Source organism: Larimichthys crocea, chromosome XI (assembly GCF_000972845.2).
Source record: "Larimichthys crocea isolate SSNF chromosome XI, L_crocea_2.0, whole genome shotgun sequence".
Classification (NCBI taxonomy): Eukaryota; Metazoa; Chordata; class Actinopteri; family Sciaenidae; genus Larimichthys; species Larimichthys crocea.
The window spans coordinates 21,124,486-21,140,288 of NC_040021.1; the positions used below are offsets into that span (position 1 = coordinate 21,124,486).

Consider the following 15,803-nt stretch of genomic DNA (forward strand, 5'->3'; position numbering starts at 1 on the left):
CTTAAATAACATTTTAGGAATCAATAATTAAATTGAATTAATTTAAATATTCATAATATACATGTTTTATTAACTTTTTATTCTGGGGAGTTTGCATTTTTTTATAAGTTACTCTCCAACACTTCACCTCATGTCCACTAAACATGTTGTTATAGAGGCTTATGTGTGCTTGAACAGCGTGTGTGGAGGACATTAGTTTACTGAGGTTCATGTCACTTTGTTTCTTCCCCCCAAAGAGCTGATTTTACAGTTGAGGCTCTGCAGGGATGACCTGTAGTGCGCTTATTTTTCCACATGATGGCGCAGTCAGTCTTTGTCTGAAGCAAGAATGGCTGAGAGAAAGAAAAACAGACGTCTCGTTCATCACATTTATATAATTTAATACTGTTCCACCACGAACAAAGTTCTTTGTCATTGTTTAGTTACATTGCATCTGTTGTATGTGAGCTGAATGGCAGATTAAAACCAAGTCTCCCAAGGCAGTGAATATCCATCCACAGAGTAAACTGTAATATTTGTGTAATATTTCTGTTGTTGTGTGTGAGTTGTGGCACCACCACGTTTCTCCTGTGAAATCTTAAAAAAAACCTGACCAAAGCTGTCTGTGCAGGTCTGCTCTCCAGGCTTCACCTGTACATTCACATGTCGTGCTCTCTCTCTCTCTCTCTCTCTCTCTGTGCTTTTATTTTATTCTAAGTGTCACTCTTCACGTTGTGCAAACCGTGCGCCTCTTCCTCCGTCACTTTGAGCGCAGCGGCGCTCTCCATCTTCCCTCTGCTGCAGAGGAGGTGATGAACCAGAAAAACCACCAAGACCACAAAAAACACAGTGCACACTATTATCCCCACGAAAGCCCCCACTGTCACGGCTGAGGGTTTCCTTGTTGGACCTGGGTTTGGCACAGGTGGTGTGTCGTAGGGGGTGGTCGAAGTCGTGGTTGCTCCAGAGCCTCCATCTCCGTCCGAATCATCATCGATCTTTTCGCACTTGTCCTGATTAACCAGTGTGTATCCTGGAGAGCATGAGCACACGTAGCTGCCGAATGTGTTTTTGCAGTCCTGATCACAATAATTGGAAGAGCACTCATCTATGTCAATGCAAACCGTCTCGTGTTCTCTTTCCTCTGATACATAACCATCAGGGCAGAAACACTGGTACCTGTCATTTGGGTCGCACTCGGCGACGCATTCCGTCTTCCCGCAGTGGAGTTTACAGTTATTCGGTGACTCTGGGTCCTCCTTATATCCGTCATAACAGGAGCACGTGTAGCTGCCGGGACTGTTTTCACAAATGTGCTCACATGGCGCTGATACGCACTCATCCACGTCGACGCACTTGCCGTCGATCAACCTAAATCCACCCTTGCAGACGCACTCAAACCCGCCGACCGTGTTCAGGCACATGAAGTTCTCTCCGGGACAAAGCCTCTTGTCCGTGCAGTCGTTAAAGTCCACGCACGACCTGCCGTCCTGAGCCAGCTGAAAGCCGTGGTCACAAAAGCACTCGTAGGAGACTCCCTTCTGGACGCAGGCGTGCGCACAGCGCAGGGACACGCACGGATCATCTGGGATCACCTCGCAGGTGACTTTATTTGCAGGGTTGACGGTTTGTCCCGCTGGGCAGTAGCACGAGGGCGCATGATTTGAGTCTTCTGCGCATTTGTACTCACACCCACCTTCAAATATCTCGCAGTTCCAGGGCGCCTGCAGCCACTGCTTTTCGACGCAGACGTATTTAGTCTCACCCGGCACCCGGATAGCGGTGCTTCCAGGCGGCAAAGACAGCAGATCCTCCCCTGCAAACCGCAGGGGGGTCGTGTAGGTTACGGTTTCACCTACTTCAGCATCTAGACTTTTGCACATCTGAGTGAAGGTGTGCTCACAGAGAAAGCCTGCTGCTTGTTCGTCACACGGCTCCTGGCTCCATTTGAAGTCGTCCACTTTAGAAACTGAGACGCAGCGATGAGAAAAGCAGCTGCTGTCGAATCCTGGCGCCCAGTTGGTATAGTCACTTTCTGTGTCTTTGGTTACCCACTGGAAGCCTTTCAGCGGAGTTGCATCGTCCGGACACCCGGATGTTCGATGCAAACCGATCCAGAACCGACCCACAGAGTTCCCCAACAAGATAGAAAGAACATCTCGGGCTACAGTCGAGCGCACTGTCATTAAGTGACCTCGATCATCTCCGCATTGATTCTGCGCCGACATGTAATCATGATGGGCTTGGTACACAGTGAAACACTGGTTCCCGATGCAGTAACCGCTATCCGGCTCCATCCCGCCGGCTCTTCCCATCAGGAAAGTCAACAAGACGACAAACAGCCTCGTAACATCCTTCATGTTTGGACTTCAGTTGTGCCCCTTTAAGTTCTCGCGCGTTCCAGCAGTCTATAGACTTGTTTGTTTGAGAAAATGTTTTGCTCGTATTTATAATCTAACTCCATGTTAGTACCCCGGCGAAGGAAGGAAGTGGCTCCTAATCATCCCACTGCGACGCTCGCTCGCCCTTCACAAAGTTTCTACTCTGCACGGCGGACCACAACCCCAATTTACGCACGGCTTTTACGCATGTACGCCGCGCGCACGCAAAAGAGCGGGGGCGATGCATCTACCCAACGCCCACCAGTTTGCAGAAGCCCCTCCCCAGCTTCACTCTAAACAACATGTCAGTCCAGACAGTCCAGCCTAGTCTCATGGTCAGACTTCAGTTTTCCTTGAAGCGAGGTTAGAAACTTTCTCCAACACTTTTGTTTGGAGACCAACGTGAGCGTCATTCCAGCTGAAAACAAGTTTAGACCATTAAAATGTTTACATGAGTTTGTTCTAATCTGATATGAGACAATAGATCAGCAGTGAAATACAGAAATACAGATGATGAGTAAAAAATACATGAAGATGAATATGTTCTATCACACTGACTTCACTGCACAGATATTATTTATTAATCAGTGTTCAGCTTCTCTTCTTATTTTATGTGGATTTATAATTATTATATTCTTGCCCAGTGCCAGCTGTGATTGGCTCCAGCCCCCCACCGCCCTGATAAGAATAAGCAGTTACAGAAAAGGATTAATTATGCTGTTATAAACATTTTACATAAATCTTGCTCAGACACTGCAACATGTCCTATCCAAGATATTGTATGTCCTAAATGTCTAAAGTGGTATTGATGTAAACAGATATGATGCGTTCATGGGTCTCACAGCAACCATGCAGTTTGAGTGTAAAGTTAACAGGAGCCAGCTGGAGAAAAGCCATTTAACCAAAGATTGATATGGAGGTCTTCCACAGGAAACATCTTAATATATCTGTATGTATTCAAAGTTGACATATACCGGAGACTTTACTAATATTTAATGTCAAAATAGAAAACAAATACAATACAAGCCATATGACTGCAGCTGTTAGTCTTTTAATTCATCACTCAGTGACATACTGACCAACACAGAATCAAACAGTGTAACAAGTGAAAGCTTGAAATAAGCCTGTTATACAGACACGTGGTGGCTGAGCATATCAGAATGAGGTTCCTATATGTAGACCACAGCAGCGGAGATTTACATTCATGTTTAGTTGATCTCTTAAAGCCTGCAGCACAGTGTCTGCGGCACAGAGAGCAACATGTTATACAGTAAAGTTAAGAACATTCAACCTCATTTACATGTCAGTGGGAATGTACAGCTGGTAAAGGAGCCAATTAAACAGTACTGTTTTAGTTTATACAGTTTAATGTCTTAAGATGAATTGTGTTTCAAAATCAAGCCGAAGCTGCCAGATATCTTTAAGTTAAACACCCGGCCCTTCATCAAGTGTGGCTTTGTCATTTTGGAATGATACACATCAGGTCTATGAAGGTGAAAAAGTTCCTGCACACAGCCATGAGTTAATATACATCAGCAATGGTTCCTATAGCAACCAATACATCCCCAAACAAATAGTGTCCCTCATCATAAATCCAGACGCAAAACCATGAAACAAAAAAAAACATGATGTGCATTTGACTAAAAAGAACATCAATAATAAAAGTGATAATTCACCAAAAGATAAAAACATATAACTTTAACTTCGGCAGTCACAAATACAGTGTGTGCAACGAACAATATGTGGAGCGTTACATCACTAATACTAAATAAAAGTGTCGAACAAAGATGGAGGAACTTTTTGTTTTTCCTATAAAGGACTTAACTTCAGTGCAGTGTAATTAGACGGCAAAAGGGAGGTTCTGTCATGTGAAAAGCTTGTCATTCACAAGAAAAGACAAGTTTATACTGCTGGATTTGTGAGAATTTTGAGAACTGCACTATGAGAACCATTTAGTACCACTACTATTGGACTTTTTTTAGGATAACAGCATCTCATTTGTTATACATAACTCCCATAAATTGGCCTAATTGAGAAGGACAAAATGTGATTGCTTGCAGCTTTAAAAGATAAAAAAAACTGTTTATGCCTGGAGATAACTGTGAAAAAGTCCCTAAAATACAGTATGTCACATGGGACGGAGGTGCAAAAGCAGCATACATCCTTAAAGTAGAGTATCTAGTCACTTGTGAACTGTTTGTCAAAGGATAACTTCTTGTATGTCTCCGCGGTCACCTGCTGCAGGTAGAAAATATCGATATTTTGATTTTTGATGGTGGAAAACGTAAATTTACCGCAGCGTTTGAATGCTTTGTGGAGCAGGAAAAGCAGCAGCATCACACACATCATCAGAAACATGGTGATACCCAGGACGCTGCCTGTCTTGATGTAAGAGGGCACTGCAGCTGGGTGACTGGCGGCTGCTGTGGGGTTTGGAGGACCTAAGCTTGATCCATTCCCCTTCTCCGTTGTTTCCTCTTCGCTGGGCAAACACTCGTGCACATTGTGCAGCTTGAACCCTTCATTACACTCACACCTGAAACCACCATAGAAATTTTCACACTTGTGGTCACATTCTGTCCCACTCTCACATTCATCTATGTCTATGCACATTTCAGTGCTGTTTGCGCTGTCTGCACCGTCTCTAATGTAACCATCAGGGCAGAAACAATCCAGACTAGTTATGTTGTTGCTGAGGCCCTTGTTCAGGATGCATTTGGCTGGACATTCTCTCTCTGTGCAGTGCATCTCACACTTAGTAGAGTTTTTCTTGGACACCCTGTGCCCCTCACGGCACTGACACGCATAAACCCCATTGGTTTTGTTACACAGCAAATGCTCACACTTGAAGCAGATTGAAACGTCCACGCACACTCCGTCCTCTTTTACGAAGCCATCTTTGCACCTGCACTGGAAACCTCCCCGGGTGTTCACACACTCCTCACCCTCACCTGTGCACGGGTTCTCCGCCACACACTCATTCACGTCCACGCAGTTCTTCCTGTCCGGCGCCAGAATGTAGCCTTTGCGGCACTTACAGGCGTAGGTGTCACCCCAGCGTTGGCACTCGTGCGCGCACTTGGCGCACGGATCTGCGGCACAGGTGATCTTGTTGGGTAGGAGGGTTTGACCCGCGGGACACAGGCAGGTTTTTTTATCGCATTTGTGCTCACAGCCGCCGTTGAGCACCTCACAGAACCAGGGGGCTTGGATCCAGTCTTTGTTATTACACACATGCTTTGAGTCCGGATATTTACTGCCAACCTTTCCCACTACAGCGATGGTTCCTTGTGGAAACCTTTTTGAATCTCTCACTTCGTAGCCCGTGTACGCGATGTACTTCACCTGTGCGCCTGCTCCTACCTTCAAGCCGTCACAGCTCTCGCCCCCGAGTGAGTATTGGCAGAGAAATCCGTTCAGCTGTTCACCACACGGCTCCCAAGACACCGTGAAATTCCGTCCCTCCCTCACAGCGATGGAGGAGCAGTTTTGGAGATCTGCCGTTGCCCTGTGCAGGTCCAGCCAGTAACTCCCGCTGGCTCCGCTGGGTATACTCTTTAACATCTTGTCTATGTGTTTTGAGATGACCGTGGATAACCGACCTTCCGTGTCTTTGCATTTTTTCTCTGCGCTTGTAAAGTCTTTTGGCTCCTGGAAAAGCACATAACACTGCTCCTCGGCGCAATGTCCGTGCTGTGAGAGGACCATTTCCTCCAGCCCGCAGAGCAAAAACAGGCTGATAAGGAACGCGTTACTTGTAAGAATCATGTTGTCAACGTTAGAAAAGCTGGAGATTGTCTTAAAAACTTCTGTGTCCGACGACCTGAAGCTCACAGAGCGTCTGGAAGCTGAACATAGCCCCCATTTTATAAAAGCCTCCAACGTTTTTTTTTCCTCCAGGAGAGGAAGGAAGTCCTGGCCTGTGGTATAAGCCCCGGTCTGATTGCTCAGCCCCCATGCTTTCCAAAATGCTTATCAAAGAGTCTTGCCCATCACACATCACACACAAACCCACACCCTTACACACGCACACACCCTTACACACGCACACACACACACACACACACACACACACTCAGAGACAGAGCGCATAGACACTTGGGCAAACTTTTAAGAAGGGATGACCAAAATCCCATAATCCTCCCCCATGAGGGACTTTAACCATTTTTCAACATAACATACTGTAGGAAGGCAGACAGAGAGACCTCTGCCAAACTCTCATTAAACTGACACATCTTTACCAGATTTTATTTTGACACTTCTCTGTCCTTGAAATACGTTTAATAGTCTGTCAAAAATATGTTAATCATTGTGAAATAATATTTCATATGTAAAAAGTTAAACAGGGTTTTATTTGACCTTCATATTTTTCAATTTTAACTGAAGAGAATTCAACTTAAAAAGTCCACCTATCAATATTTTTACAGTAACAATGAATTAAATGTGTGTGTCCTGAGAGAGCGTTCACGCGTAATGAAAAACTCTGAAGTTCTCTCAGATCCATGGAGCGTGTTAACTTCTTTTTTCAGCTCATTGTTTTGATTTTACAACCCCGCAACTCGTATGTTCTGGCTCAGTCTCGTCTATCTCACGCACCTTGTTTCCAGCAGTGTTATCACGCCTCAGTCTGAAAGTCCTCTGCTGCTATCAACATGAATGTAAAGGAAATAAGTGTTGATAAGAGTAGGCATTAGAAAATAAATCCCAATTTAACCTTCAGCCTAAAAAACTTTCAGGAAGGATGGGGCAGCCGTGTTTTTGAAAGATTAATGTCCAAGTTTCAAGTTGGTTAAATTTCTCTCTCACACTATACAAACGTGCTGAACATGGTCTTCGACTCAGAGAACTTAACTTTCTGTATTTGTGAGAATAGCACAGCGTAACTATCGCTACCGCTATAATGACTCTAAACACAGTCAGATCTTATAACAATAGTACACACATTTGCCAACAACTTACGGTATCTCCCTCTGGGGAATTCTGGGGTGTCATGAATCGAGCAATTCATCTCTGCATCCTCTGCCCTTGTGTTGCTCGGACATGGTAGTCCCGTGCTGAATGTTGCTTCAGGTCGGACTTAAACCAGATTGTGCCAGATGGTTTGCTACAGAACCATTTGGGAGGTCGTCACTGGAAACTGGAAAAGGGCAGACACTTTTAAAAAACGAACGCATGGCTGAACTGTAAACTTCAACAAATCACACCAACAAACATAGTCAAACTCCTACTGAAGCCGGGCAGGGGAAGAATGAAAACATTTTCTCTATTTAGGAAAAATCCTTCTGTGCCATTGTTTTCTCTTCTGAAGTAATTCTCTCTAGTTCTGATAGAACTGATGCTAAGAGTATCTATACCAACTTCTTTAGCAGCCACCATTGTTAACATGTATGTTCTTGAGGTTTCTTCCATTTTTTATTTGTTAGAACTGCATTTTTTCCCCCTCGATTTGAGGGTCTAAGGACAGAGGGTGTTAAATGTTGAACAGATTCCAAAGCCCTTTAAGGCAAATTGTGTTTTGTTATTTTGTCATTTTGCTACATAAATAAAATTTGACTGGACTTTGCTTCATTCTGTGGCAAACGTTACAGTTTGTATTCATTCCCAATGACTGGACGAATACACTTTTGGTCTGTTTGCTATTCAGATCAGCATTTGGACAGCCTTGTCGTTTGGATGGGCCGACCTCAATTGAGGTATTTGCCAGCATCGGAAACTCCATAAACAGGGCATCAATGACGTTGACTGACAGACATCTTACCCGTTACTCTAAGTTCTCTTTCGCAAATTCTGTTTTTACTTGTCTGCTATATTTTGTGAAATCCTTTTAGTTTAGTTGTCCCCGAATATATGGGACCAATCGAGTCCCATATTGATCCATTAAGGGACAGTGCGAGATGATTCCGTATTATGCAGGTATCTACTCACTAGCTGGTTAAGAGCCAGACACTTACCATTCGAGTTAGTGGAGACCAAAACAGAGCTAAAAATATGTGAATAATTGTCAGGTGAACAGAGACGTGACTCCAAATGAATTCTCCATTCCTACTGCAAATAAGCAATTGTTTGCTAGCATGTTAGCCATATCAACTTTATATGGTGACGGTGTCAGTGTTATGTTTTCAGTTTCTTATTTTGCAACCAATTGACCAAACAGACCAAATTTTAATTAGTTTTTACTTTGCGCAGACTGCTTTACTTGCTGTCAGTAAAGAATATGAATATAATTTTCTTAATAACCATCACTCAAATCAGTGAGCATATCATTTCAAATGTAGAACTACCTGATCATATAGACATACTAAAAAAAGCCCTGCTTCCAGGAGCGACACTGACTCATGGTTTTGGAAAGCAGACAAACTTCCTCAAGGTATAATAATAACTTCAGAGGTAGAGAACCAATTGTTTAACTTATGGTCAATCTAAATCAATCATCATTCTTAGAATATAACTATGTCTGCTCTCAGGTTAGTGTGGCTGGCGGAGGAGGAAGAGATCTGCCTTCAGTTTTCCTCAGGGAGCTTTGAAGAGGAAGAAAGAACAAGAGTGCTTGACACACTTCCTATAGCCATGGGGCACAGACACAAAACGTGACAAGTATTACGTAGAACCTTCATTCTCATTTCTTCAGCTGCTCACTTCCCAGGTGGAGTTTGGGTTGAGTAGATTTAAAGGAATGTGATTACATCCGATTGATTCCCGCCCAAAGTGACACAGAGTGACTCAGAGGATATAATGAGCTGTCAACCACGGAGTGTAGGAAAATATGTAAATGAGTATTAACTGTAACCAAATTTGTGTTTAGAGACATGAAAACAGATTTATTGCTGTAATACAGACAGTCTGTACTACAGAATGTCTGTATTACAGACATTGAGCGGTGGTAGGTTCCATGCTATTTTGCTACTCCTTATTTTCCCATCATGAAAGGGGTGTGGTGGGATGGAGTGGGGTGGAGGGGATGTGACCGAGGCGTACAGGGAAGGGAATCCTTTGTTCATGCTGTAGAAACAAAATAATCAGTTCTGTGTTTTTATTTGAGTAGTGAACGCTTCATTTGAAAATTCCAAATCTTGCCAGGACGCCTACCATCGGGTGGCATGGATTCAGTCCAATACAATGACACACACTCCACTCTGTGGAACCTCAACAAGAAGCCAGCTTGGCGACAAAACCTGGGCAGGCCTGTCTCACTAAATATTTTCTCTGATATCTATCGTTAATGTCCACAATGAGCTCAACCAGGGGAGCGTTCAAGACGTGATCGAAGACTGTTTTGTTTTTCAAAGCCTGCCCTTTCTTGTCTTCACATTTACAGTGTATTAGTGTTTGGTGTCAGTGCCACCAACAACAACCTCGGTACAGTCATGTTTTCAATTGGATATTTGTGACATTACTCCATAATTTGGATTAAACTTGTTAAAGGAGCTTTGCCTTTACTGACCTATGAAGGCCTTGCTAGTTTCCTGCTGCCTGTGAAAGATTGCATACGCCCAAGTGATGGCCAAATGTTAAGGACAAAGAAGTAAAGGAATTACTCCATATATTAACCCTTTATAGGGCACTCATTGAAAGACTTGGAAATTTCAACCCTGGAGTGTTACTGGTGGGTATAAAAAGAGATTTATCCTTTTTTGACTTAAAAAAAAACAAGTTTCAGTTTTAGGCTGCAAATCAAAGTAAAAAAAAGTTACCATGTATGGTCACTTGCCCACCTAGGGTAAAACCTACATGCTACATGTCTCCAAGACTCCAAATGGTATCCAAATAACCAAATATTTCACTCAGGCACATGGATTAATTCCACTGGTCCGCACAGATCTTTTTAACTCTATGGGAAACATCCAGTCACAATCTTAAAATCTGGTTACCCATTCCGCCAGTAGTAGTTGACAAGTAGACACTATAACTAAGTTTTGGTGCTTCTTTTCAGGAAGCATTCCATTTACTTTCCTCTTTGGTTTTTACATGTTGAAGAGCTAAAGTTGAGAGTTTTTTGTTAACGCCGTGCCATGGCTCCTCTTTTTCCTGCTGTGTTGTCAAGAAAAACTTGAGTCTGAATGAATCTACTCTGTCCCCCCATCAATAACAACACAAGCCTTGTTTACTAGCATGAACACAGTGTTTTCCTAACCTTTAACCTAAAGTAAAGTTTCAGTTTCATGGCAGTTGCCAACGATGTTAAGGTACAGCCAAGGACTACAAATCTGTCACCAGCCAAAGAGGAAAAGGGAGGCGTCAGTGTCCAGGATGAGGATAAAAGGAAAGAGAGTGAAGGTTTATTTACACACGTACACACACACTTTCATTTATCTTCATGCCACCCACACCCTGAGAGACTGACTAAGCCTTGTTGCTATGCCATGGGTGGCAGCAGTGGGCACACAGAGCACATGACCACTGTCCTTATGTAAACACACACATACTGAAAGGACATTCTGAGACATAGTACAACTTATCAGCTTCCTGAAAAACATTACAGCTTTTTGTTTAATCCCCAGTACTGATTTCTGTATTAGGCAGAAAAAATCTGTCATAGTAAACATGCATACTTGAGTTTTAATTCATTCCATGGTTTTAGTTTGTTGGTCTATATCAACAAAATCCTACCTCGTGTCTCTGGTGCTGTCATAACTGGCTGTCAATTATTAGCTTATAGATTCTTTATGATCATAATTTGAATTTGTTTTTAACATTTAAACAACTAAAATCTTGTTAATGAGAAGTTGTACACATATGCGTAACTTTATCTAATTTCATTAACAAAGTGCAAAGTAATGTAACTGGTAGCCAGTAAGTTTCTATCTTCCTTAGTTCAGCTCTAGTTGAAGTTTTACTGCTTGGTTTTAGGTGAACAAATACAATTATTATGAATTAAATATTAAAATGTGAATTACTATTATTATCAATTATTAAATATATATACAATTATTTTATTATTATGAGTGATCATGACGGTTATTCAAATAAACACCTAAAAAAAGAGAAGGAAGTGTATGATTTTTACATCATGTTGACATCTATTGTTATTAATTGTATAACTGTAATTTCCCAGCTTGGGATAAATAAAGTATATCTATCTAGCTATCTATCTATTAGTTCAACAGAGTGCCATTCATCATGGTTCTTCAGAATTAGTGACTCCTGGTTTGGATTATTTCCAATATTGTCCGTTCTTTACTGTCAACACCAACACTTTCATCATTTCTCCAGATTTTTAAAATTTTGTTCCGAACAATAAGCAACGTTTTTTTCTGGTGAGTGGGTTCCAACAGATAACAGATACTTGCTTTAACTGATATTTCACAAAATAACATATGAGAAGGAAAAGCCAAAGACAGTTTTTATACCTTGTAGCAACCAATAATCTGATAACGTCCAATAGTGTAATCTATGCATGTAATCATTTTGGCCACTTTGAATGTAATAAAGCCAATAATGTAATAACTTAGTAATTGGACTCAACTTAATTAAATTGATTAGACTTGTTATGCCAATAACGTAATAACTTATTATGTTGTAATAACTTATTACATTATTATATTATTAACTTATTACATTATAGGCAAATGTTATTACATTATTGGCTCAAAAACTTTATTAAATTATTGGCATGTTATTACGTTATTGGCTTTATTACATTTAAAATGGCCCAAATTATTACGTTTTTGGCAGGTATAACATTATTGGACATTTTTACATTATTGGTTGTTACATACCTGCAATAACTGATTTTTTGAATATTGACATATCATCACCTAACCGTGGTCAAGCCATCTTCCCTGTCTTCAAGAACTTTGGACAAACTGCCAGTCCTCACTGCATCACAGTACTACTCACTGTTAGTTTATACAGTACACTAGATTTAGGATAGGTTTATCCTGTTTCAGGATTATTTGCCTGCCAAATCCATCAGCCATGTTTCATCCCTGGGATTTCCTCTGACTAGCCTCCACCCAGATTCCTTCTCTTCACCTCAGCAGGTCACTTCTCTTCTATCCCGTGTCTTCATTTGAGCCCAGCTTAACTATATTGTGACAACAAAGCAGCATTATCATTTATTAGGAGTTGTGTTTTTGTCCAAATGGTAAATTCAGTCCAATTATCCACTTTATTTTCACTCTGTTTTTGGTCTCTACCAACTCCTGAGGGAAATATTTGGCTATTTAGCCACTAAATGCTTATAGTACTATAGTCAACAGTTTACTTTTTTTAACTAAATATTTGAAAGCTTGTCCAGCATCTAAACACACCTGTCACCCAATGCTAGCTGGAATTGTCTCCAGCCCTGATAACGATAAGCTGTTACAGAAAAAGGATGGATGTTATACTGTAGCTTTGGTATATGTTAACAGATAAAAATTAAAGTAAAGTAAACAAGAAAACAGTATTAGCTCATCACTGTAGGTGGGTATTAACTGTGGATTACTGGCTACTGGCATCACTGTTATTATTTATAATGTAAAAATTTAGATTTTTTTTTGTTTTAATTACCTTTCAAAACAATATTTTTCACAACAGCAACAGTCACTTTAGTATAAAGTAATTTACTGTAAATTTACAAAAAAATAAATAAATTGTAGAGGTTTCTATCTTCTTTAAGTCTCCTGTAGTGGAAATTTTACTGCTTCAGTATATTATTATGAGCAATCATGACTGACGGGTCTTCCAATGAACCCTAAAAAACATCTATTGTTATTAGTTCAACGGAGTCTCATTCATCATGGATCATTTTCAGTAATGTCACTTCCATAAGATTCCTTCAGATCTTTTCATTTTGTTCAGAACAATGAGCCACGTTTTTGGTGAGTGACTTCTAACAGATTAACTACCTCATTCACAGATGGCTGCTTGCTTATACAGACGCCTGCCTGTCCATCTTGCCATACACCAAATCCGTCAGCCACGTTTCATCCCTGGGATTTCCTCTGTCAGGCCTCCACCCATTTCCTTCCAACTCACCTCAGCCACTGTCATCACTTCTATTCCTGCCTTTTTTCATAATAATACTTTATGAAATGCAATGATGCATAAACAAAGCCAGGGAAGAGGAAGAAGACTGCAAGCTAGTAAACATGGATGTAAACAGTAGATAATCTGAAATGTTCCAAATGTTTCAAATGCAACAAAATGCATCCAACAGGTTTGCTTGACCTCAGTGATACACACAATGGGTTTTGGTGAGAAACACTGAATGTAGAAAATACTTTACAGGGCAGCTTTAAGTTTTGGCAGATCTCGGCATTCGTTTATAACCTTTGTGACTGACATGTTGGACTTCTTTTTAGCGATGTCACTACATTACAAGAGCTCACCTGTGAACTTGTTAAAGATAAGATAAGATAGACTTTAGTCCTGTTGCGTACAATGTTTTTCTTGCCAACTATATAAATATCCTGTGAGGTCAACAGTGATGTTCTGTTGACCTCACAGGAAATTCTGTCATTAAAAGTGAAGAAAATTTCTTCATTCCACGTCACAATCAGTGGTTTATCATTAGTACTATTGTCACACTGGAGATTTTTGTCAACTCAAGTGCAAAAAGTACAAAGAAACTTAGTCATCCATGTTAAAACTGCCTAATAAACAATATACTTTATTGTTATTTCTCTAAGAAATTGTTTTCAAATGTTCCTTTTCTCACAGCTGAAACCTGAATCTGAGCTGTAACACCCACATGTTCAGGATCATGTCAAAAATATTTTGGCCATTCTTCAAACCAACCTTTTTTCAGTCAGTCATAGTTTTGAAATTCGAGGTAGGGCTGTGCCTTGCTTTCTCTCTCTGACCTTTACTGACCTGTGAGGAACTTGCTGTGAGGATATTGTGTTTCACCATGTGAGACCCACAGATAAATATCAGTTGTGTAAATCATGTCCTCTGTTCAGGCAAGGGGGGGGGATAGACCCACTCCTCAATGGAAGGAAATGCCCCTTTGGGACATTGTGGTATCATAAGCCTTCAGGTTAAACAAGCAAAACATATATTAAAACTCTGTCATCTTTAACATCTTTGTTTTCATTCTTGAGTGATTGATGAGTGATCAGTCTATCAGGATAAATCAGCCTATCAGGATAAAATTCTTGCTGGTCTGACAGAGATGAGTTTTATTAGCTTTGGCACAGAAGCTCTACCAGAAGTTAGGAAAGACATTTTGAAATGAACACAGGAAATGATTGCATGAAAGTATCTGGCTCGGGTTTTCCTGTATAAAGATTTTGTAACCAACTGAGGATTTAGCTGTATTACTATGCAAAAAAACAAAATAAAAGAGTTTAGACTAAAAGACTCCAAACAGGGTTCACTGGTGTTTATTTGCGCCATCATTCTGTGCTCATATGTCCTATGTGTGATTAAGAAGCAAGTATTTGTGTTTTTACATATGTCAATATGAAAATGAGGCTTAGACACAAGTTGTTTCACTCAAGAAATCTTTAATATTTGTGCCAAAAACTGCAGTTCCTCAAACGTCCACTTGAGGCTGGCTACAGAACGAGTCAGTCTCCATAAGTCTCCATGTTCAAATGTCCATTTCATAGCAGAAATAAACATGTTTACAGCCTGGTACAAAAAACAGTTTTGGTCTCTATAGCTAATTTCACCGTTCATGACAACTGTACTGAGGGTGAATTTTTATAGAACTCACACATTCACATTATATTAAGTCTTAAAATTATGCAGAATTAAGAGCTTGCCCACTTTGATTGACAGGTGGGTGCCGTCACATATGGCTTGTTTGGGCTCCCAGGTGTCATTCAGCTCACCTCAGATTTGCTGATGATCCACAACTTTGCCAATTTTTTAGATTAGCTGGGAATATGCCATATTTGTGTTTGGATCTGCACATATATACAGTATACGTTTGATGAAAGTTAACAGAGTGTTAATATCTTAATTTAGCATGTAGGTTTAGCATGTATTTACTTTTTACTTATTATTACTTATCACTGTGCATCCTAAGATTTTATTTCTCAAGCAAATTAAGAGTTTGTAAAATATGAAGCATTTGTCAGTGTACAAAATAATGAATCTATGTGTAAGATTAGGGTGGTGTCTTTTATAGAAAATGACAGAAATGGAATATATTATGTATAATTATGTTTTCATTATTGTATAGTCACCCTTATGTTTTAGGTACCTTAAAATGAGCCTTTTATATCTATAGAAACTTTTCTACAGTTTCCCAGAATGGACAAACCAAACACTAGCCGTAGGTTTTTAATATGTTTCTTGGCCACCATAGTCTCTCCCTGAAGCTTGGAACAGGAGGGCAAGTGGACAGAGTTGTAAACCTTGTTACACAAAGCACACTGACTCTTTTATAAATGTCTGCCAGTGCTGTGAGAACATTCCAACCTGTCCAATAAAGTCCAATTAACTTGTTTTTAAGTATTTTAGTAGTTAGTTACTTAGTCTGTTGATCTATTGTCAATATAACAATGATTG

General features: G+C 40.6%; 2 protein-coding genes across 2 annotated transcripts; both read right to left on the bottom strand.

The window, feature by feature from the left end:
- Positions 1-354: 354 nt before the first annotated feature.
- Positions 355-2,561, bottom strand: thbd (thrombomodulin). The gene has a single exon (XM_010741269.3). The coding sequence runs from the start codon at positions 2,337-2,339 to the stop codon at positions 693-695; it is 1,647 nt and encodes a 548-aa protein (XP_010739571.3). The 5' UTR covers positions 2,340-2,561; the 3' UTR covers positions 355-692.
- Positions 2,562-3,389: 828 nt separating this feature from the next.
- LOC104927238 (thrombomodulin) lies at positions 3,390-6,312 on the bottom strand. Its single transcript, XM_010741270.3, has one exon. It carries the CDS (start codon positions 6,126-6,128, stop codon positions 4,539-4,541), a length of 1,590 nt encoding a protein of 529 aa, XP_010739572.2. The 5' UTR covers positions 6,129-6,312; the 3' UTR covers positions 3,390-4,538.
- Positions 6,313-15,803: the final 9,491 nt, after the last annotated feature.